This window comes from Sycon ciliatum, chromosome 2 (assembly GCF_964019385.1).
Source record: "Sycon ciliatum chromosome 2, ocSycCili1.1, whole genome shotgun sequence".
Lineage (NCBI taxonomy): Eukaryota > Metazoa > Porifera > Calcarea > Leucosolenida > Sycettidae > Sycon > Sycon ciliatum.
In genome coordinates, this window is record NC_088644.1 from 32,266,176 (window position 1) to 32,289,588 (window position 23,413).

The following is a 23,413-nucleotide window of genomic DNA, read 5'->3' on the forward strand; positions in this document are numbered from 1 at the left end:
ACATCCCCAGCATGAAAGCCATCGTCAAGCAGTACGGAGTAGATTTCGATGAGGTTCCTCTCACGCCCTCCGATTGTCAGGCCGTGAACGCGGTCATGATTCACCATCACCAGTTCATCACTCGCATTAACCTGTACATCTGTGGTATAGGTGATACTGGGTACGCATGCATGGCTGATGGCATGGCTCTACTACGCAATCTCACATACATCAACCTGCAGGCGAACAACCTCACAGATCGTCACACGGCCCATATTGCAGCGTGTATCGCATCCAACACGTCAACACTGCGAAAAGTCTACACATCCGCGAACGTCTTCAGCAGCAGTGCTATGGCCACCATCCACAGCAACACACACCGCTGTACGGGACTGCTGGGGGTGACCCTAGGAGGTGTAGAGTGCACCGATCCAGCAGTCAACCTTGACGTCATAATCAAGGTATGCAGCAGCTGCCCAGATCTCCAGTACGTTGGTCTTTATGACTACGTACTGGATATGGAAGGTCTGACCCAACTAGCACCATTGTTAGGAGCACTGAGGCTAATAGGGCTGGGGCTGATCAAGGTTGGGATGAAGCAGATCTCTGCTACGATCCTGAGTGGAATCATTCAACAGCAACACGAGAGTTTGGAGTCGCTCTGTCTTCAGCGAAATGAGCTAACTGGAGATTTCCTAGAAACCGTTCGTGGTGAGCTGAGTCAGTGCCGATGCCTAGACCAGCTGTACCTGGAGGACGACTGCCTATCGTCGGGCGCTCTGACAGTGCTTGCATCCCTGCTACCCAGTCTGCCCAAGCTCTCCGAGCTCAAACTGGCGAGGAATGATTTCCGAGATGCTGACAATGAAGCAAAGCTGTTCGCCGCCGCTGTCCAAGGCTGCTCATCTCTGAAGGAGCTGCGCATGCCTGACAGAGCTCTAGTATCTCCACGACTGCGTGAATCTCTAAGTACCATGGCCAGAGATGATCTGGATGTGCAGTATATGCGATTTCCCTATTACGACGAAGCGGGGAATGACGAAGAAGAAGACAAGTACGACGATGAAGGAGGAAGTGAGAGCGAGGAATGAGGAGGTCAGAGAATTGAAATAGACTGCTTTGTGTCCTGATGAAGAAAGCTTCGTGTTGGTCTATGGCTTCCTCCTGGCGCACAGTCCGTTTGTGTGTGTTCTTTGGGGTGCACATCATCTGCGTGTGTGCATGCGTGGTAGTGCTTCTGCATGCGCGTGCTAGTACATGCCTGCCTATGTATTTACTTGAGCGTGCATTTGTGTTTGTGTGTGTGTATGTGCCTAGTTTGTACGTTTGTATTTCGGCTGGACATAATCATTCGTTCCTTCTTTTTCAGTCATTTCCAGGACTCCCTGTGTTGACCTTTGACCTTTAGACTTTGGACCCTGTAGTTCGTTTCCCTTTTTTTAATTATTGTGGACTAACGCTGAGAGAATTATTATCAATGAATTCTTCGGATGGAGAGCCAATGATACATTTATAGTAAAGAAAAAGGAACAAGAAACTACAAGTTACGCTATAATGTTGTTTGTTTGTTTGTTTTGTTTATTTACGGATTCTCCATAGGTAAATGGATACCTATCATGGGAGTCTCACCAAACCACTAAAATAATGAAAATAAAATGTCCACTAACACCACCAGTTACATGACAATCAACTCATGTGATAGCATTGCACAACACTGACTGACGGTACTGACGTTCTACAGCTAACTGGCTACCAGCTCTAGCACGTCTTGGATGCGCACTACGACAGCCTTCCAACTTGGAAGGTTCTAAAATTGAAACTTAGCCATCCTATTATGCAGTTCTCTTTTAAACTCAGTAACATTATTTTATGATGGAGGTTGTGATAGGGGGCAGACAGTTCCACAGAGTGCCTGCCTGAAATAGAAACATTGAAGATAGTATGCGTCCATGACGATGGAAGACTAGTTTGTTTGGACGGCGCTCACTTTTAGTAACGGTAATGTGGAACATTGCGAGGTAATTCGGGTGCGAATGGATGTATATAAAGAGGGTGAACAGTGAAATAAACTGGCGTCTAAAGTGAAGGGATTGAATATGGCATAGCTTATTTAGCTTTTCTTTAGTTTCAAATTTATCAAAAGCTGTGTTACTGGACTTTAAAATGGATCCACGCACTCTAGCTTAAAGTAAATCAAGGCTAGCTAGGTGCTCAGCACTTAATCTATACGTCCACACTGGAATGGCGTATTCAGCTGCAGGGCGAATGTACCCCTTATACAGGAGGGTGATATTATTGATGTAGATGACGGCCCATATAGCAGAGTAGGTTAACTCTTTGCTGGAACTTCCTGGAAACGGTTTCAAAATGACTGACTGTGAAACTTTAGATCAGGGCTTAGCTCTACACCAAGGTGAACTACAGAAGTAGGGTGACGAATCGGAATATTGTCCATACGATTTGGTGATGATGTGGGGAGTGAGTAGTTGCAGAGTGAGGAAGTATTCTCCGGGGAGAACTCACCATGGACTCTCCTGGCCCATAGCTGGCAACTGTCGAGCTCCTGCTGGATGTTAGACTGATTCTTATCGAGAGATAATGCCCAGTGATGAGCATACATAAAAGTCACATTGTCTGCAAACAGAAAGGAGCTACTATGGTGGAAACTATCAGGGAGGATGGGAATATACAGTAGGAAGAGTGGAGGGGCAAGGTGCGATCCCTGCGGAACTTCCAGTGCGGAACTTCCAGAAGATGAGGGCCATCACCCTTCGACGCCACACATGATCGTCTTGAAAATGGCCAATTTACAGACGCTGATGAAACCATCACCCTTCGACGCCACACATGATCGTCTTGAAAATGGCCAATTTACAGACGCTCATGAAACAGCCAGCTAAGTCCTCAGTTAGCAAGAGCTATACACCAGCAGATAGTAGAACACCTCTTCTAGCACTGAGCATATGTCCACCTTCTTCCTTTTGGGGTCTTCTTGAAATAAACTGGAATGGCAATAAGCCGTTGAAATATTCCCCTGTACAGCAAGGAGAGTTATGTACAGGTTTCTGCACGAGTACGAGGGCAATACCGCGGAATCCAGTCCGGGCTGCAATAGCGGCAAGGGCTAGATGAATAGCGGTACTGACCGAGTGAAGTGAGCTTGAGCACTGCTCGATAGCGCGAAGCTTCACTTCCCTTTCTTATCCTTGATAAAATTGAGGCTCCCAAGTTGGGTGGTTGTTGCTTTGCGTTGTCGAATTGTAGTTAGACCGTATTGTCCAATGGTCTTACCGTCCGGTTGTCGTACCAAGCCAGCACTCCACTGTGCCTTGGAATGTAGCTTGTGTTCGGCTTGATGGCGCTTACCTTCCCCTCTTTGGGATTATCACTAATATCCAAGTTCCAAGTTGGAAGGCCGTTGATTAGCGCTATCGAGCAGTGCTCAAGCTCACTTCTTTGCCATGGAATGTCTCAGTACTCCTTGTCAGTCTAGTGCTACCTTGTGCACGTCTGACTGTTCAAAACCTGGTTTAGTTGGTGGACTCTAACGCATAACTTGTGCCCCACCGTTTTCCTGGTTTCCATTTAATATTACAACCAGTTTAATACAGTAATTTCAACATACCCTGGGTGGGAGTGTAGGTGAGGATTACTACAAATTATCATAATATATTGTGTGTTCTGTGTGGATGCTCCAGGTCAAACTTCCTCCCGGTGGTTCCATACGCCGTATTGTATGCGGTATTGATAACGCATTCATTGTGATGAAGTCGGGCCGCTTGCTGGCTTGCGGCAGCAACGAGAACAACAAGTCTTGCTTAGATCAATCGATAGGACCTCGGCGAGCATCCATCAACGTAAGAACTATTCTTTTTGTCCTGACATCATAATAGCGATAGTTAATGATACTGACAAGTTACCCAATGCCATAAACTTCAGAGTTGCAACAAATCTGTTTAGTTCAAGTCCCGCTATTGTGAACTTGCGTTAATATGTGTCTGTAGTATGCCATGGTTTGCTATGCTTTGTTTATCAATCGATGCCCTGGTGAGCTAGCTAGCTTGCAGCACAATAGCCCTTGGTTGTTGATATTGTAACAGGTGTGGTTCTCCTAAGACATCCATGCAGTGCAAGGTACTCTGTACTGTCACTATCCCTATTCCCCGCTTCTTTGCCATGGTAATCAGAACCCACTGGGCTTTACACATGTGACAGTCTTCTTTGCCATGGTAATCAGAACCCACTGGGCTTTACACATGTGATTGTCCCTGCTACCTGTTCTCTGTATGCAGAGCGGTGAACCTGCCATAACCACCGTTCACATGCAGCTAGGCTTTCAGCCCGTGAAGGCATTAAGACGCTTTCGCATCGTGAACGTGGCTGCTGGAAGCAATCACTCTGCTGCTGTCGATGGTGAGCAACAATTCTCTACTCTGATTGTTGAGCTGCAGTGTTGCTCAATGAAATCCAGTCGTGTGACTCGAGTACGCGCCGGGCGTTGCGCAGCCCAGTAGACCTGCGAACACTGGGCTGCGACTTGAAATGATGCAAGACGCAAACTTGAGTGGCGCGACTGGTGTTTCCTTGAGCAGCACTGTGTGCCATTCATTGCCAGCCATCCTGATATGATTACATAGCATGCGTTTTCAATACTAGTATTCTCTTTTAAATTTTTCAGTCGCTGGTCTGTCCTTGTGATACCACAATCCTTGTTTATCTTTGTCTAGCATCCTGGGAACATGACTATTCTACAAGGGTGTTATCAGGGGCGGATCCAGGAGAGGTTCCAGGGCTTCCCCGGAACCCCCTAAATTTCGTAAATGTACTACCCAGGGAACCATATGCATGTCCATGTACATGTATCAGCTATTCAGTTTTGACTCTACTGGAAATCCTCTGTAGAGATCGCTCGGTCCGCCTCTGGTTATGATATGGCTGGACTAACTTTGGGCAACTTTTTTCCTCTTCCTTTTCACCATTTGTAGCTTTTGGTCATGTCTTCACATTCGGTGACAATGCCTACGGGCAGCTTGGGTCTGGCAACTTCCGATCTCAGAAAGGTGCAAAGCGTGTAGGTGGTTCCTTGCTTGGGAAGGAGATTATCCACGTGGCGTGTGGTGATGCATTCACAATGGTCGCTTCTTCAGGTGGGTAGAGAAACTAATTTGTATCTGCAGTTGGTGCGTGTTTGTGTGTGTGTGTGTGTGTGTGTGTGTGTGTGTGTGTGTTTCTGTGGATGTGCGTGTGTGTGGATGTGCGTGTGTGCGTGTGTCTACGTATCTTGGCTTGTTGTGCCTGTGTCCGAGCATGTGTCTTTATCTGTGTTAGTGTATGTGTGTGTATGTCTGTGTCTGTGTGATTTTTTGTACGTGTGTCTCCACAATTCAAGAGTATAATATTGCCTGTACAGGAGTCAATTATGCAGTACAGTGCACTCACAGTGGTGGTCGTGGTGGCGGTGGCGGCAGTTGTTCATTTCTCTATAGAACAGTTGCTGCCCTTGCTCTGATTATACTTAGTCAAATTTCCTTTCATTTTGAGTTTTGAAGTTCTCCCAATCCGTTAACCCTTTCAGTGTTAATGACGAGATATCTCGCTCTGTGCATGCAGGGTCTGAAATGAAAGCAAGTGCACTGAAAGCTTAGCCGGCGGGGGAAAACTAGGCCAGCAGTGAAAGGTTTAAAAAATCAAGTTTCCTTGTTGCCGTGAATGTCTACAGATCAGCATGTGTACTCCTGGGGTCGTGGTGATCACGGTCAGCTATGCAGCAACGCAGCTGCGTCCTCCTCTTCGCCGGCCACTAACCAGCGCACAGGCAATGCACTGCCTCGCCCCGTCTTTAGCGCTCTCCACACGGTGTCGGGACTGTCCTGTAAAGACTGGCATGGCATCATGATTGCAGGTACGTGGCACTTGTACATGTACAACTAGCTTCTTGATTTCAGCAATTTCTCCCATGGTACTTCAACTTCAGAATGTGCTTTCTTGTCTTGCAGTTCATGGCAGTACACAGCAGTGTGTGAAGTTTTGTAAACGTTGATTCTTAGCCGGTTCAGCCCTCACCCACGCTACGTACCCATGTCAGCACCCACCCGGTACACAATAACTATCTGTTTGCATGCCCGCATGGTAACGGATCTACTACTAACGATACAGTACAAGTGAGGGCATAGAGGTTATGCAAATGATTCCATCGCTAGCACAATGCTGTGGCGCGATTTCGACAAAGCTGATGATGTAATCACGTAACTTTGCCAAAGTTGATGATGCAATGACATAACCTTTATTGTCCAGCACAGTCTGTATTGTTATGGGTTTTGTCTGTTCTTGTCTGCGCTGTTGCTGCTTTGCAGAGAAGGTCCTGTCTACTCGCACCATCAACAGTGTCAATAGCCCCGTGAAGGAATCAGGTAGGAAATAATTATTATCTGTGCTTGTTCCGCATCATACTGTACATACTGTAGAGATCATCATCATCATCATAGTGTTATCATCCTGTGGGGTGTTTGACTGTTTGGTATGGGGTAGCAGCACAAGCAGCACAGGTTTGCTCGCTTTCGTCACGCAATACAAGCGTAAGTATAATTATGATGATGTCATTAGCATAGACTATTTTGTCATTGGCATTATAATAATAAAAATGATTATATCGATGAAGAAAGGAAAAGGTCAAAATGTTACGAGTTATGACAAACTGTCCACCAACATAACCAGATCTTATACCGTCAGCGAGTGCGACAAAATGGCACAAAACTGAGAAGGAGTACTGAGACATTCGGCGACCTGACACCTAGCTCCAACACTTCTCCAAGGCGCAAACCAACAACCTTCCAACTTGGAAGGCTCGGGTTCGGGGGGGGGGGGGGTGCGTCGTCGAGTTGTAGTAGGGCCGGGATGTCCAATAGTCTTACTAGTTTCGTCATCATCCAGTAACTTTCGGCATTCTTTGTTGCCGTGGCGCGTAGCTCATGCTCTTCTTCGTTGCGCTTTCCTTCCCCTCTTGGACCTTCCCTAACCTGAGCCTTCCAAGTTGGAAGGTTGTTGGTTTGCGCCTTGGAGAAGTGTTGGAGCTAGGTGTCAGGTCGCCGAATGTCTCAGTACTCCTTGTCAGTGTTGTGCCATTTTGTCGCACTCGCTGACGGTATAAGATCTGGTTACGTTGGTGGACAGTTTGTCATAACTCGTAACATTTTGTCCTTTTCCTTTCTTCATCATAATTATATCGGCTCACCATCCGAGTTCAGCAATGATTATATCCTTCACTTTCGACACAAGGATATGTCATTCACACTGAACTCAAACAGAATTTCTGTGAATGACATACTTATTATGTCATCCACAGAAATTCTATAGCTGCATGTGTGTTTGTCATGCTAACTCCCCGCGGACTGATGCTAGTAGTGCAGTCTTGCGCCTGAGACACTATTTGTTCACCTGCCCCGCACAAGACTTGAAGTCACCCATCGTCAGCATTTCAAGTGTCACAGTGTCCATGCTGCAATTATGCTCTGGAGTGCGAGAACATCATTGGGTGTCTGCTCTGGTTCTCATTCTCATAGTTGACGGGCTGTCCGCCGCCACGACTGCAGACGGAAGGTCGTTTCCAGAGCTGGGCCTTGCTGGCAATGACACCGATGAGATTCCATCATGGGTGGCAGAGGTGAGTAGGAACTCATCTCACGGAACCTACCATGGGTTGATGCGACGTGTGCGCTATGGGTGTGTATGTGTGTGGTGCACTGTGTGTACGGTGTGGCAGTGCAGGTGTGTGGTGCGGTGTGTGTGCGGTGTGGGAGTGTAGGTGTGCGATGCGATATGGGTGATGTGGGGGCCTGTGTAGGTGACCGGTGCCCTAAGATAAAGGGCGTCCGTCAATCTACATTGCACTTTGAAGTATTCTTTTCCTGATTCTTCAACAACATGTGTCTCCCTTTGTGTGTGCCTCTCCGCCCCTCCCCTGTGCATTTAGGCGTTGGACCAATCCGTCATACCGATGCCAAGCAAGCAGTAAGGAATAATATGTGTAGAGTTTGACCAAGCAGCCACACAGCATGTGATGATCATACTTACTTTGCCTGATTGTATTACACCGACCTGATTGTATTACACCGCCGGACCTGGCTGATGCCGGTGTACTGTAGAGTGTATTACACCGCCGGACCTGGCTGATGCCGGTGTACTGTAGAGTGTATTACACCGCCGGACCTGGCTGGTGTGTGTACTGTAGAGTGTATTACACCACCGGACCTGGCTGATGCCGATGTACTGTAGTAACTATGCTTACTGGAAGGTATTTGGCGTTTCACGGCTTTTAGTAGTGTTGGTCTTATAGACATTGTGACAGTAGATTGTGCAGAATAACAGTTCGTATCCTGGAACTCGAACATAGATTGTATTACAATTTCCAAACCGTACACACTACACAGTCAAGTTTAATATTCTAAATATTCCTCATGTGTACCGGTGTGTGCCACTACTACTATGATGTCCATACAGTGCTGTATCCCTGCCCCATCGCACATCTTCACCAGCTGCGCTGCATGCTATCCGGGTTGGTGAGGCGCCGGCCACAAGTGGGAGTTTGGACGAGATGTCTCCACCATCGTCAGGCCAGCGCAGAGGCAGCAAGAGTCTTGTTCCAGGGGCATCTGTACGAAAGCATTCTCCGTGTAAGTGTGTGTGTGGTGGCGGCGGCTTCCGCTACTGGCACTAAATGCACTATGGCTGCTGATGCTAAATCTAGCCTTCAGGATTATGAATCACAAGAGCATCGCATGTCGGGCATTGGTGATTTGTGGCTATGTGTACTAGTTGAATGTTGTTTCGACCACAATTTGTATGCATGTATACGTATAAATCTGTATACCAGAATTATTTTTACCGGTTGCAAGTCGACCCCGGTTGTAAGTCGACCTCCAGACTTGGGGCCTCAATTTACCGGTTTTTAAGGGCAGGTATACCTCGGTTGTAAGTCGACTTCCCTTTTTAGGTCGGGCTTTAGGTTATTAAAATAGTTCGACTTACAACCGGTAAAATACCTTACCACTGACGTTGCGGTACAAGCTATGCACACAAACAAAGCAGAATGCTTAAGTCCTTCAGCAGGGCGGGACTGTCCTGGGGAAGAGCTTCGGTACAGACTTACATGATAGAAAACATGCCTATGTGACTTGAACGTTCCACATCACTGCCTGGTCTACACCCACCAAAACGGCAATCAAAATAATATGATCCGAAAGTAGTATTTTCTTACTAGTACCAAGTCGTATTTGACGTCCTCCTCCAAGCCTTATAGGTGCAACGCTGAGTTGTAGGCGCGTGTAACTATAGGCAGCCTTGCTTGCCGTTCTGTAAATGTGTACGTATGCTATGTACGTGTACATTTAGCATGTGTCTGCTGTGTTCCTTTGAAGGTGAGAGTTACTACCGTACTTGTGGTACGGTATCAGCCTATCAGGGCATAGCAGCTAGTGCTTCTTGTTTTAACAAGAAGCAAAGCGTCACCTCCCTCGGACATTCTTCTAGGTATTATGATCGCCTGGATAACCTGCTCAACATGTCTTGGGCTGAATGTGTGCATTGCCTGTTCTCCGACACAGTGCGCAGTTCAATATCCACACCAGTGTCCACGTCACAGCGTGCCGGCAGTCCTGGCCGTAAAGCAGTACTCTCCGTTGCACCGCCACCCATCGTCTCTACCGTCACCACCGGGTCTAGCCACGTCCAGCATCAGCATCAGCATCGCCGGTCGAGTTCATCCAGTGCCAGTAGTCCATGCAGCCCTGCTGCAGCTGGTGTTGGTGGTGGTGGTGGTGCGACAAGTTCCCGCCGTAAGACCTCCGTACCGCTGGTGCACCAGCTGCACTCGCCATTGAGTCGCTCTCATAGTGCTGGGAAGTCACTGGCCATTGATGAGGATGCAGGCGAACAGATGACCGAAGTGGAGAGATGTAAGTTTCCCTCGTGCTGCGTGTTTGTACATCATGACAATCCTAGCCCTAGACTCGCACTTTAAGTGTCGGTATGTGCCGGAGGATTGTGTATACTGTGGTTGCGGTACTTAAAGCTGCACTACCCAAACGCACACTATTCGCTGGTGTGAAATCTATGCTATCAAATGAAACTTGGATGAGCCAACAGTTTTGTTGAAATGGGCTGAGCATGTGTATTCCAGTGTGCGGTATGTCATGTACACCGCCTAAAACTGAGGAATCTATCATCAGCCCATGGTATAAATGATGATGACGGTCATGGGTGTGTTGTGCATGTACTCCGAGGTACTGAAACAACGTCTCTATGCATCTGATCATCAAACACATTTATGTTTCGTGCAGTTCTCTATCTATTAATGCCATGGCACATGTACCGATCATTCAGAGACTAAATGCTTGTCCGCTTGTCTATGTACAGAGCACTGTACACGTATACATCGTGCAGTCAGTAATCTTACTGTCGTGTAACATCAGGTCGTACATGAATGCGCTGATCATACATCTGTGCGCTGTATGCTGACTGTGCTCCGCAGTGCGACAGCAGGTGGCTGACTTGCAGCATGAACGCGATGCATGGCGTAAGCAGGCAGAGGTGCTGCAAGGTGATCGCAGACAGGTACGTCTATGTCTTTGATGCAGTGCTGCATGCCTGCTCAAGTGCTGTATACAGATGGTACACTCTACTTGCAGATCTGCTGAGCCTCAGGCCACACCAAGTTATTTCTATGTTTCGCGTCGACGCGCGCGTACCTTTTCGAATCCTTGACAAGAAAAAAAAAGAACCGAGACGAGTCAATCGATGGCTGTTCTAGCGAACATTCTCTAGCCAGTATGGCAGATCAGAGGTTATCAGCTTCTCGATAATCTTGCATTCCGGGCGATGGTACGTAGAAGGTGCGAGAGATGAAAATTTCTACTTTTCCTAGCCGTACGGTAGTGCCTGCTCACCAAGCGAGCAGGGATTCCAGGTACTAGGTGTCAAGGACTTCGAGATTTTCCACGATCGTGATGGAGCGGAATTCCACTCGACTCACGTCAAAGTGCAGAAGGAGCCACCCATGAAATCTCTTATTGTATCGCTCCAGCCCAGTCTACCAGCTGTCCTGTGGCGACTTGTTGTCGTTTTGGATATAAGTGACAGTTTAGGAGTGCAGTTCTATGTGCAACATGGCTCAGTACACATAGCATGGAGTTTTGTTTTTGTTTTTTTCCGCCCGCCCGCGTGCCTTTTCCAGAAAATATCCAACGCGAAACATAGAATTAACTTGGTGTGGCCTGACAGTAGCAATTTAATTGGCCTGAATTTTGATCTTCTGCGTTGCTAACCAGCTTTGTCAAAATTCACACTTTTCCTCCTAGAGTTCAGTTTGCTCGCACACAGCTAGCGAGAACTTGATGTGTGGTGCTGACTATATTAATGCCGAGCTGCAACATTTCCTACATTCAATGGTACTTCTACCTCAGAGTTGCTTACTACATCTGCACTCCCACGTTGTCCTGTGGATGGAATAAGATAGTATTGGGGGCCAGAAGTTTTGTATCGGAAGAAGAAGAAAGTTAGCTGGTCATAGTAAATTATTAGTTATGCATGTACTATTGGTGTACAAGTGATCATGCCTATATACGTACACATCCACGTGCATGATTGTATGTATAGCTGCATCGCTTGGAGGCATTCCAGCCCTGCTTTCTCTCTGTTTCATTGCGACCTGTCCCCGACTAGCTCCTGCGTGAGATTGACGTAGCTGCCAACAAAACTTCAGATCTTACGCGAATGGTAAGCATGATCAAGTTAAGAAAATTGTGATTGCATCAGCTGAACTCAACTTCAAGTGCTGGGGTTGGAGGGGGGGGGGGGGAGCTAGTGTGAACTATGAGCACTCAGTTGTTCTAGGGTTGTATTTCACCTACTATCTGTGTCTGACACGTTGCTGTAAAAGAGCCCGAATGCGATTGCAGTAGATGTATAGGAATGGCCGGAGCAGCTTCCAGTCCTTTGCAACTGTCTGCTGTTCCTGTCTGTTCCTATCTGTCCCTGTCTGTCCCTACTTGTCACGCAGAATCAGCGCCTGTGCAGTGCCCACAAGGAAATAGAACAGTTGTTTCATGCCTGGGTGTATGAAATCAACGCCGCCATCCCTGGCGCTATTGATACTGGCTTTCAACGAAGCTTGTCATCATCTAGCGTAACGTCCAAGACTTCTGTAATGGAGTCACGCTCCATGGGTGCTCCAGCATTCCGCGGCCTTCCAAAATCACCTAAAGCCTCGAAAAGAGATCGCGTCAAGCCATCGGGCTCTCCCGAAGCAACTGGCGCCAGGCAAGAGGTAAGACCGATCGAAAGGACACGTCCAAGCACCACGACAGCGACGAGGCAATCTTCGTCTTCGTCTGTAAGAGGTCCACCTACAGCCAAAAAACCAGTACCTGCTTCTCCATGGCACAAGACATCGGACGATGCGGATCAGCGGAAACTGGAATCCGGAAGGCCTCGCAGTGGATCCCTACCGAAATCGGCCAAGCAAAACGTGTATACACCACCGCCAACAAGTTCCAAACAATAATGCATTGCTATGTTGCTGGCATCAACTGGTGGTGCAGAAAGAAACCTGTTCTATAGCATAATTATAACGTTAAAGCAAAACAAACCGTTGATTTGGACTAGAGTAGCTGTTTCGCCTCCATAGTAACCAAGGTAACTAAAATGTCCCGCGCATGTATCAGCAATGCTTTGACTATTAGTAACCTAGTTGCCTTCAAGCTTGAGCGGCCGCCGCCGCCAGTTCCTACCAAGACATGCTACTGTAACGTTAGCGCATATGTTTTGACCATACTCTATTTGCTTGTCACTAAATTCAATTAAATCTGAGTATGGTTTGTACAGTACAGTATATATGTACTTATGATTGTGTACAGTATGCATGGCTAGAATAGTAGAAAGGTTTCAGTGTCTATCTGGTGACATCATCGAAAGACTCCCGTGTCTATCTGGTGACATCATCGAAAGATTCCCCGTGTCTATCTGGTGACATCATCGAAAGATTCCCCCGTGTCTTTCTGGTGACATCATCGAAAGACTCCCGTGTCTATCTGGTGACATCATCCAAAGCTGGAAGCCATGAATGCATTAGGCATCCCACTGCCACGGTCTGCTCTCAGCCTCACTTCGGTGTCTTCACTGCTTTAGCCGGTATGCCCGTAAGGCCGTAACCCTCCGTGGCCAGGACATGCAAGCCTATGTTATACCCATGATATGCACTATGAATCTGATTCTATGAGCCCATGCACACCCTACAGACTGCCTACTTGATCATTTCCAGACCACATTATTATTTTTACCTCACATTCATAAATTGCCTAAGCAACAACTATCCACTATCCACTATGTATCATAATCTATCGTGCACATGCAGAGATCTTACTTTAGCAGGACAGTTACTATGGTTGAAATAATTGCAGGTCTTTTTCAGGACTATTACAAAGCATGAGAAGATCATCGTTTTCGTATTCAGAAAGATCTTTTTATTCTGCTCTTGCAGTGGAGAAAGTCTTGTAGGGACATGTACAGCCTGTGTATGGTCTTGTAGTGACATGTACAGCCTGTGTATGGTCTTGTAGGGACATGTACAGTCTGTGTATGGTCTTGTAGGGACATGTACAGTCTGTGTATGGTCTTGTAGGGACATGTACAGTCTGTGTATGGTCTTGTGTGCTGGAAATTGACAACGTGTATGTACTGTACATGCATACCAGTACTTGCACTGCTGGTTGGCCGCAACTTGAAGAAGCACGCCCCCGATCATTTGTTGACTGATGGCCACTCTTCATTCACAGCGTTGCTGGGTTCACGTTGAAAGTTTGAGACCAAGCACAGCTAGTTTCGAGAAGACACAGCAGCCGCTTGGTGTAGATCTACCCTCCATGTTTTTGTTTTGTTTTTGTTTTATTATTTTTAAATGTTTACAGATGTTTACAGATATGTATGGATGCAAGTCTGCCAGCAGAGGGTGCAATAAAAAAAATGCCTAAACGTAGTGAGAACGGCAGGGCCAGCAATGCATAGACCCATGCCAAAATCAGTATAGCGCAGTAGTCTCAAGCACTGGACTCCAAGCATCAAGTCACGTACACTGGCGGTAGCAGCAGCAGCAACAGCAAAGTGCAGGAGAGAGTTAAAAAGTGAATACTACAAGCATGTACATGCATTACGAATGTTCAAACTGTACAAGACAATGAAATGTGTACACTCAAAATAGCTTGCTTCAAGTTGGGGGCAGTATGTTCAAGAAAGCCCCAATTGCATTATGCAAGCAACTTTGTTCACGCACATTTAGCAAGTCTATTCACGATATTGAAAAAAACCTATGTTCAGAATTGCCACAGCGGTGGATGCTATGTACAGATAATGTTCACCAGCGAAGTATTTAGAAACAGAAAGACCAGAGACTCATCAACATATTAACAGCAGCAGCCGGATGGATGTATCAGCAGGGAAGAGGAGCGAGGACACACACAAGGGCACACACACACACACACGCACACACACACACACACACACACACACACACACACACACACACACACACACACACACACACACACACACACAGTACTGGCATTGCCATAATAGTGTCATGCATCTCTAGTGACGTAGCCTTTTGGTCATAGACTGCCAGTCACCTAACACACTTGTTGCGGTGGCGGCACTTCCGGGATTTCACCCAGCTGATACTGGCACTTGCGGAAGACTTCCAGTTGAGCTTCAGTTGCCTTGGGAAGGGACGAATCACTGGACATCTGTAACAGGAGACGCATTTAGGGTTTTAACAGAGAGAGAGAGAGAGAGAGAGAGAGAGAGAGAGAGAGAGAGAGAGAGAGAGAGAGAGAGAGAGAGAGAGAGAGAGAGAGAGAGAGAGAGAGAGAGAGAGAGAGAGAGAGAGAGAGAGAGAGAGAGAGAGAGAGAGAGAGAGAGAGGGGGGGATAGAGTTAGGAAAGAGTTGAGCGCATCAGTATTGATAAGTAACCGCTACCAGTGGTGATTGCAATGAGAAGATTAAAAGATTACAGCTTAGTGACGACACTTGTCTAATCCAGCGAACCGGGACACAGTAGTCAATATCTTACACGGGCATGTGCGGCACAGTGAAGTCCCTCGATACAACAAACGCTTGCAGAAGTCACAACACCGTCCTACACATACTTCCTTTTGGCGTGTTCTGACAGTGGGTCAAGCCCAAGGCAAGGTGCCAGTAGATGGCACACATGATGAAATTTCACACACATGATGAAATAATTGCACACACGACGAAATTGCACACACATGATGAAATTGCACACACATGGTGAAATTGCACACACATGACGAAATTGCACACACATGACGAAATTGCACACACATGACGAACTAGCATACACAAGAGCGGCATGCACACAATATCAATGACTACTACTTGAAGTACTAGTACCCCGACTTCTAGTTACCTGATCAGATGCTGATGAAGACGATGTCTGTTGCAGCAGTCCACCACCTAGACAGAGAAAAGAGAATAACACAGGAGAATTGTTTCTAAATCAGCTCCATCATCAACATGCACAAAAAGAGTCAGGCGATCATGATAGCTGTATGGTGTGAGTACATATGACCCGCGCTCTGCGAAAACCGACCTTAGGTGCTTCGTAATTTTTTTGAGAAAAAGAACAAAATGTCACGGTCTGTCGATTTTTGAAGATCACAAGGTGAGAGTCATGGCAGAACGAAGCAGAAGACGGTCGCTAGGTCAAATAATTGATGTGGGCTTCTCCCAGAGGTTTCATCCTAACTCCTTCATGATGAATAGTCATTTTTTGGCCTGGTCCAATCGCAGTTCTGATGACAGCAGTGCCGAGGAGAGTCGGATGTGGAATCGCAGGACGCAACGCTGATCGAGCTGGACGGCCATGCGGAGGAGGATTTCGATCAGGCGTCAGTTTTGCCACCAGCCCAGCCCCTCAATGCCGGCCATAAACAGAGTACAGACCAAGAAAAATCGGTTCAAGTACTGTCTACAAACCAGGAGGCGCGCGACAATTTTGACAAGGGCTGTAGTTGTTCCGCACTGGTGCTGTTTCAAGAGCGTGACACTCGAAACCTTGCTTTACAGTTACAGCGCTCACAGCAGCGCACGTCCTGACCAAGTCAGAGCGCTGCTTGTGTGTACATGTAGGCGGAAAGCTAGACGTGGTGAGGCTACCCAGAGCGTCCAGCATGCTGGGAGATGTGATAGATGGGGCTCAACAATACTACTCTGAACTACTGAAGACTACAGTCAGTGGCTGGTGTGGAAGTCATGTACATGCATGTCAGGAAGTCTTTGTGTATGCCTCCAACCCAGGATCAAACCCTGAGTGCTGAAATCTGTGCAGGCTGCTGTCAGTGCGAGTGAAATCAGCCCAACACAGGAATTGAATGAACTCTGGAATGCACTGCCTGTGGAAGATGTTGTGGAGCTGAAGCATTTTATAGAGCATTATGCTATAGCTCATGGCCTCCCTTAACCTGCAGATCCACATGGGCACAAGCCAGTACCAACCTACATGTACATGTATTTGCCCAGTATCACTACGAAGAAGCTTGTCCACCAGGCGTACACAAAGCCTGGTGGTAAAGCTGCATACAGTACGGTTGGCAAGATTTGTAAAAGAGACTGCCATGATATCACCGATTATGAAACAATGTGTGCGGCAGATGTAGACATAACTAGATGTTCTACTAACAGTACCAGATAAAACTATCAATATCCGTTAACCCGACATTGATCCGAGCTTCTTCACTACTTTGCACCTGCCTCTACCCATTACTCTGGCTGGCATATCCTCATACAGAGCCAAATACCTCTTACAGCAGATCGTGAGCAACACCATCCACAGAACAGAGATAGAATGTGTCTATCTCCACAACAGGAAGATCCAATGCCATCATAAACCTTTCCTTTTGAGGATTATGACATACAGATTTATTCTGCAAATTTTGGTTGCAATCATGCTGCTTGAACTCTCACAGCATTGGCTCCAAGATATTGCATAAAATCCAGGAATTTTGCTACTTTTCCTCAAAAATATTGTAGGAAAAGTGCAAAGAAATTGTCATTGTATCTAACTGAATATGTATGCAATCCACCTCAAACTTCACCAGAAGTTGAAGAAAGGGTCATGGGTCAACAATCCAGCACAAACTCAATTTCGCCAAAATAGCACCCAAGGTCGGTTTTCGCAGAGCGCTGGTCATATATGGAATACCGACGGTGCACACAGCCCGCAGCAAAACAGGGAGATTTCTTGCAAGGAGCGTGTACCACGCTTGTCTGCAGCTTACCTTCAGGCTTCCTCGCCGATAAGAATGGGTTAGAGAGGGGTGCTGCTGCCTGAGCGTCTGTGATCGGCGTCGACGTTTTCTGGAAAAGCTGCTGGCCTTGGCCGGGCGCAGATTGAAATGGCGTTAGGCCGGAGTTGAAGAAGCTACCTGCTCCTTGCTGCTGCTGGAGTGGGGTTTGCAGGCTGCCAGCAGGTAGCTGCTGTGGAGACTGAAGGCTGGTATTATATCGCTGCAATGCCTGGGCCTGTGCACAGCAACAATCATAAGTACAAGTACAGCTATTGAAGACACATGCGTGAATGTGCAGAACTGAACCTCACGGTTAAAACAGCAAGACATTACATGCGTAAGAAGAAGAAGAAGAACAGCTGAGCAAGAGAGAAGCACTTCCTGCATTGCATACTTTGCAGGCTGGCAAAATATAGTATTATACGCTCATCGCAGCTCACCAGAACAGGCTGAACACTGGCATCTCCAGCGGCATAGAGCTGACGGACGTGACCTTGCTTACGCACAGCTTCAGTTAGTTCGGCGGTCTACATGTGTCCACAGAGAGCCACAACACGCACGCACACACACACACACACACACACACACACACACACACACACACACACACACACACACACACACACACACACACACACACACACACACACACACACACACACACACACACACATCCACGCGCACACAGTGGACACAGATACGTTAGACAGATCCACAGGGTAGTGGGTAGAGACTAGCCCAAACGATCGTCAGTCCCGTACGGAAAGCAATACATGTACCCAGCCGGCATATGGTCCTGATTACATGCGTGAGTTTGAGAGCAACAGTGGCGCTGCCAGTTTATCGGCTAAATAAGTATTAGTACTCAATATTCGCCTGATCCCAATACTGTACATGGCAAACACTGAACACCGCACTGCAACACATGCACAGTCCAATCTTACTAGACAACACAAGAGCCATGATCGGCCAGGTCGGAATACACATGTCACCGTAACGCGCATGTTCAGGAATTCAGATGGCAATCGAGATCAGCACCACATGTTCTAGAAATAGCAAAACCAGTGGCCTGTTAAAGAACAAGACACAACGGGCCATTGTAGGGAAGGGCAGGGCAAACAGAAGGGTCAGCTTTGACATAAGTCCGGAAAAGCAACTGGAAGCATCTAACTTCAGCAGAACTACATCAACAGATGACATACATATTGCGGAAGAGTGTTGGCAACCGTAGCTTTGAGCCAACCCAAGCGTGCCTCTTCGAACGACAAATCATCCAAACCTGTGAAAAACAGAACAGAAGCACCGGAGGTACACATGAAAGTACATCTGCGCCTTCTGCGGACACCATGGATAATGACAGTGAGAATATGCATGTACATGACTACATGTGCACTACACTACCAGCATTCACTGCAAGGAAGTCTACAGTGCTGCTCAATGAAATCCAGTCGAGTCACTCAAGCACCCCCTGGGCGTTGCGCAGCCCTAGACCTGCGAACACTGGTCTGCCAAACGGTGCAAGGCGCAAACTTGACTCACAAGACCGGATTTCATCGAGCAGCACCGTAGATTCTTGCTGCAACCAAGGAGGAGTACTCCAACATGCGGTTTCCAGCACTCACCTTCTAAGCTAGGCTGTCCCTTGGCAAAGGTGTAGCAAGACAGCGGCCACACGCTGCCATCTTTCCATAGCTTCATGTCATTGCTTACAACACCACTGCAAGTACCCAGCCACCCACGTATACACACACACGCACACATGCATGCACACACATACACACACGCACACATGCATGCACACACATGCATGCACACACATACACACACGCAAACACACACACACATATACAAACACATATACGAACACATACACACAAACATACACACACACACACACACACACACACGCACATGTACACATTCATACACCTTAAAAACAGACTGAGCAGAGTACCAGTTCTATTACACACCATGATCAACATATCAGGCCAAGAACTTACTCCCTCAAATATTCGCTATATCCATCACAACACATTCCACCTAACCTGGTTGCTACTTAGCTGATACCTGTCTAGGTCCAGCATACAGGGAATGCAAGTGGCTAAAATGATTTGACAACACCTGTACTATGAATGCTGTTACAAAGGCATACAATCCTTACACGAGTTCCTCGTAGGACAACGGTCCCTTTGACTTGCCCCCAGCAGCTGCAGGTTGCTGTTGCCGTTGCTGCTGCTGTTGAGATTGGTTCACCCAATTTGTGCCTGCATTGGGCACTACCTGTTGTCGCTGCTGCTGCTGCGCCTGAAAGAAATTGTTCGAGGTCGCACCAGTGGCAAAGGGCTGTCGCTGCTGTTGATGGGTCTGGACATTTCCATCGCTGCTAAGCTTGGTCAGGACATTGAACGGATTTTGCTGCATAGACCCAGGGCATAGGGATAAGATTCCTTGAACACATACAGGTACACCTACAGAACTACGAGCAATCTCAGTGCAAACTGATACTGTAGAGAGCAGTAGGGTGGACACACACACTCCCACAGCACTATGAGCAATCTCAGTGCAAACTGACACTGTAGAGAGCAGTAGGGTGGACACACACACTCCCACAGCACTGCAAAGCCGAACCGATTCCTTTTATGTGCAACGTTTCGGCAAAATTGCCATCGTCAGGTACGAAATGAAACAATGATGCCATGCAGGCCAAAAAGAAGCAGTTTTATGCCAAAGTCCTACCGCCAAAACAGCATAATCCCACGCAATAAGAATAGGAGAATCAGTGGCAGAGGTGTAAGTGAGACATTTAATGCCAGCACCAAAACATATCGTGAGAACAAATCCTACCGCCAAACACAGCATGATGTGGCGCCATAAGAATGACAGATACAGCGAGTTGAGCGGCAAAGGTGTAGGTGAGATATTCACCACCAGAACCAAAGCATATTGTCACATTCAGTCATTTTCACCTCCCTAACACCTGTATTTCACACCTATGTCTTAGGTGAAAATGACTGTGAAAAATGACTGAGACATCCTGAGACTTACCGTTCCAACGGCAGCCTGATTCCCACCTACAAACCAGACAAGGCAACAACATGTGATACACACACACACGCATACACGCACACACACACACATACCTCAAACCTCAGACATGCCCATCGCGGAAGCGATGATAGCGAACAGCTATGTTAGACATAGCAACTTGTGTTGGGATTACACCATTCAACAGCTTGCAAGGCTGATGAATTGACCGCCACTATTTTTAGTCACACACACACACACACGCACACACACACGCACACACACACGCACACACGCACACACACACGCACACACACACGCACACACACACACACACACACACACACACACACACACACATGCAAATGTCAAAGATCTCCCTGCAAATAAACAAGTCATGGGAGCACACCATCTCAAACATGCACATCATTACGGTCACTATGGTGCTGGTGGTGATGAATGTGCATGTACATGTACAAGGACATCTACGTCGCCTAAAAGCATTCAGGCAAGGATACAGAAGAGGCAGCCATTGCACATCCACTTATCCTATAGGATTAGCTCGGACAAATACCTTTGGACCTCTGATCATGGCCACCGCCACCACCACCTCGCTGAAATCCTCCTCCTCCGCCGCCACCACCACGCTGAAATCCTCCTCCTCCGCCACCACCTCGCTGAAATCCTCCCCCACCACCACCCATCTGTTGGTGGCCGCCGGCTTGAGAATGGCGCTGATAACCACCGGCGTTCATTCCCTGCTGGTTACCGGACCAGGACTGAAATGGGTTGCCTCCCCTACCACCACCGCCGCCGCCACCACCACCGCCATAGGCATTTTGCTGCTGCTGTTGGTGGTGCTGCTGTGGAGCATTGTACCCGCGACCGCCTGCCTGTCCACCACCGACACCACCTCGGTGTTGTGTAAAAGAATTTCCATACCCAGTGTTAGCTGATGGGCACAAGTAGGAGTAGAAACAAGCATGTAGACACGGTCAGACTTAATTACAGTAAAAAATAAATAAAAAATAAAAAATACAGTAAAAGAACGGATGCACAATGATGATGTGGGTACAAAGTGTGTCTAAAACCTCTTGTTGTTGTTTTTTTGAATTGTCTAAAACCTCTTCACTGCTATAGGTTCGGCCAGTCACTTTGACTTCTGCTGATGAGACCAAAGAAGGATATTGGGTACTGAAATAAACAGTCGATTCGTGTCTCCTTTGAGAACCCCTCTAACTGGCAACATTTTGCCAACTGGTCTAACAATTAGTAAAAATTGAAACCAAGAACCTGTGATCATGAGCGTGAGTGTATACATACTAGTACGCTAGATACATACTGTATCATGGGACGCGTATCTGTGTGTGCGTTGTGTATATGGTGTAGTGAAGCAAATATACGTGCAGACATTCCCAAGAATATCCACAGCACTGACCAGTGGAGTGCAGGATTTTAGTACAATAGTAGATCAAGCTGCGCAATCAAAATCCAGCATGCTATGACGTAATTCATACTGGTTCAAGCTTGCTGCAAATGTTTTCTCCTTCTGGCTTTTCTTACCTGGATGCTGATTTCGACAAGCGTCTCCAAATTTACATTTTCCCTCGAGGAAAAATTTACAGATCGCCATATTGAAAAAAATGTACAGAGAGGGGAAGAACCGCTGATCTAAAGATAGAGATGGCGGCGCAGACCTAATCGGCTAGCTTTTGTTCGGAAACAATGAAGCACAAAGCAAGCCTAACTGCCTCGCTCATTCAGTCATTGCAAGAACAACTCAGTATTCGTGCTCAGGAGACAGCTAGCTTTCGACTTTCAAAAAATTATGAAGCTCTTTTTGAAAACACTTTCGAGTTTGTCACCAGCATATCTAGCATATGCAGTCCAGGGGTCACGAGACGTAGCGACCTGGGTCATGACTCATGCACATGCACAACGCGCCCAGCGCCGCGGCGGGCGGCGGGCGCCCGACCCCGTACCCGTCCAGCACGACTGTACTGAGCGAGTGAGGCGCACCCGGAGCTAGCTGCTACTGACTAGTACTAGTACTCACTACTAGTATTAGTAAGTAGTAGTACAATCATGTAGTACTGACTGTACTGTACTACAACCGGTAGGTCCACCCGTAGATTCTACGGCCGTAGACATCTACGGGCCGTAGGCCGTAGACCTCGACCTACCCGGCTCCAAGAGTCAAGACTTCACAAGACGGCCAAGCTTTTCAGGCAAGACTCCTTCTTCCCGTCGTAGCTCAGAAGCTGTCCGTCTTTTCAGTTTTCAACATTTTCTCAAAGCCACAAAGGTTCGCTATCAAAGGCCAATGGTAAAGTCGAAGCAACTACTAGTACTTGTTAGTTAGTTCACGTGCACGCCTTTGACCCCTGACGTCAGCCTTCATCTGAACAACACCTCCCCCTTCACTGGTATTGTGGTTCCTTGTTTCTGATTTGTTCCTTTTTACTAGTTTTTAGTCGATCTACATGACCACCTGCACCTGGCCCACCTGGTTACTGGTACACTGATGTGAGTGATGAGTCCTGAAGAGTGGCACGGTTGTGCGAAAAAATTTCGAATCATTTTCTCCATCTTTCTCGACTTCATCGCGTTTTCTTTCACTCTTGCACACCGCTTTTCAGGACGAAAAGTGCGAAAGTTAGCATAATACTATTAATAGTTCTCGGACCCAACAGCTAGTGTTCGCGAGCTACTACTAGTAGTACTGAGTACTAGTAACTAACCGTTAGTTGAACGCGAAATTCGTGAATGTATCCGATGATGCTCTGGCGAAATCGTATAAGTAAGCTGATGATGCTACTGTGGGTGGTGCGACTGCCCTATTGGCGCTCGCCGCTTCTGGGACAAGCTTGGCATACTACTACTAGTGATCTGTCCAGAGGACCCACCCACATGTATACCGGTATGGCTATTTCCCGAAACCGTTCAAGACATATTCCAGAAGCCTGAGTGTCGGCCGGAGGCAGACCTATTCTTTGCTGGAACAGTGGCGTATCAAAATAGCCGTTGAGGGTGACAACTTCCCGAAACCGTCGAAGAC

The 23,413-nt window shown here is 47.3% G+C and overlaps 2 protein-coding genes across 2 annotated transcripts in view; one reads left to right on the plus strand and one right to left on the minus strand.

Annotated features, from left to right (window-relative positions):
• LOC135809731 (serine/threonine-protein kinase Nek9-like) overlaps positions 1–13,526 on the plus strand; it is a 31,879-nt gene extending 18,353 nt beyond the window's left edge. Inside the window, exons 18-29 of the mRNA XM_065323147.1 lie at positions 3,678–3,836; positions 4,272–4,392; positions 4,965–5,126; positions 5,699–5,881; positions 6,333–6,389; positions 7,539–7,639; positions 7,949–7,986; positions 8,476–8,648; positions 9,579–9,929; positions 10,505–10,587; positions 11,695–11,748; positions 12,032–13,526. Coding sequence (XP_065179219.1) covers positions 3,678–3,836; positions 4,272–4,392; positions 4,965–5,126; positions 5,699–5,881; positions 6,333–6,389; positions 7,539–7,639; positions 7,949–7,986; positions 8,476–8,648; positions 9,579–9,929; positions 10,505–10,587; positions 11,695–11,748; positions 12,032–12,535 — 1,986 coding nt within the window. The 3' untranslated portion in view covers positions 12,536–13,526. The remainder of the gene's footprint in view (positions 1–3,677; positions 3,837–4,271; positions 4,393–4,964; positions 5,127–5,698; positions 5,882–6,332; positions 6,390–7,538; positions 7,640–7,948; positions 7,987–8,475; positions 8,649–9,578; positions 9,930–10,504; positions 10,588–11,694; positions 11,749–12,031) is intronic.
• Positions 13,527–13,966: 440 nt separating this feature from the next.
• On the minus strand, positions 13,967–22,175 carry LOC135809732 (AT-rich interactive domain-containing protein 1B-like). Its single transcript, XM_065323148.1, has 10 exons — positions 21,919–22,175; positions 20,930–21,307; positions 20,377–20,402; positions 19,493–19,746; positions 18,954–19,048; positions 18,534–18,610; positions 17,772–17,858; positions 17,323–17,566; positions 15,453–15,499; positions 13,967–14,768 (listed from the first exon to the last, which is right to left on the minus strand). The coding sequence occupies exons 1-10, from the start codon at positions 21,986–21,988 to the stop codon at positions 14,652–14,654; spliced, it is 1,395 nt and encodes a 464-aa protein (XP_065179220.1). The 5' UTR covers positions 21,989–22,175; the 3' UTR covers positions 13,967–14,651.
• Between the last annotated feature and the right edge of the window lie 1,238 nt (positions 22,176–23,413).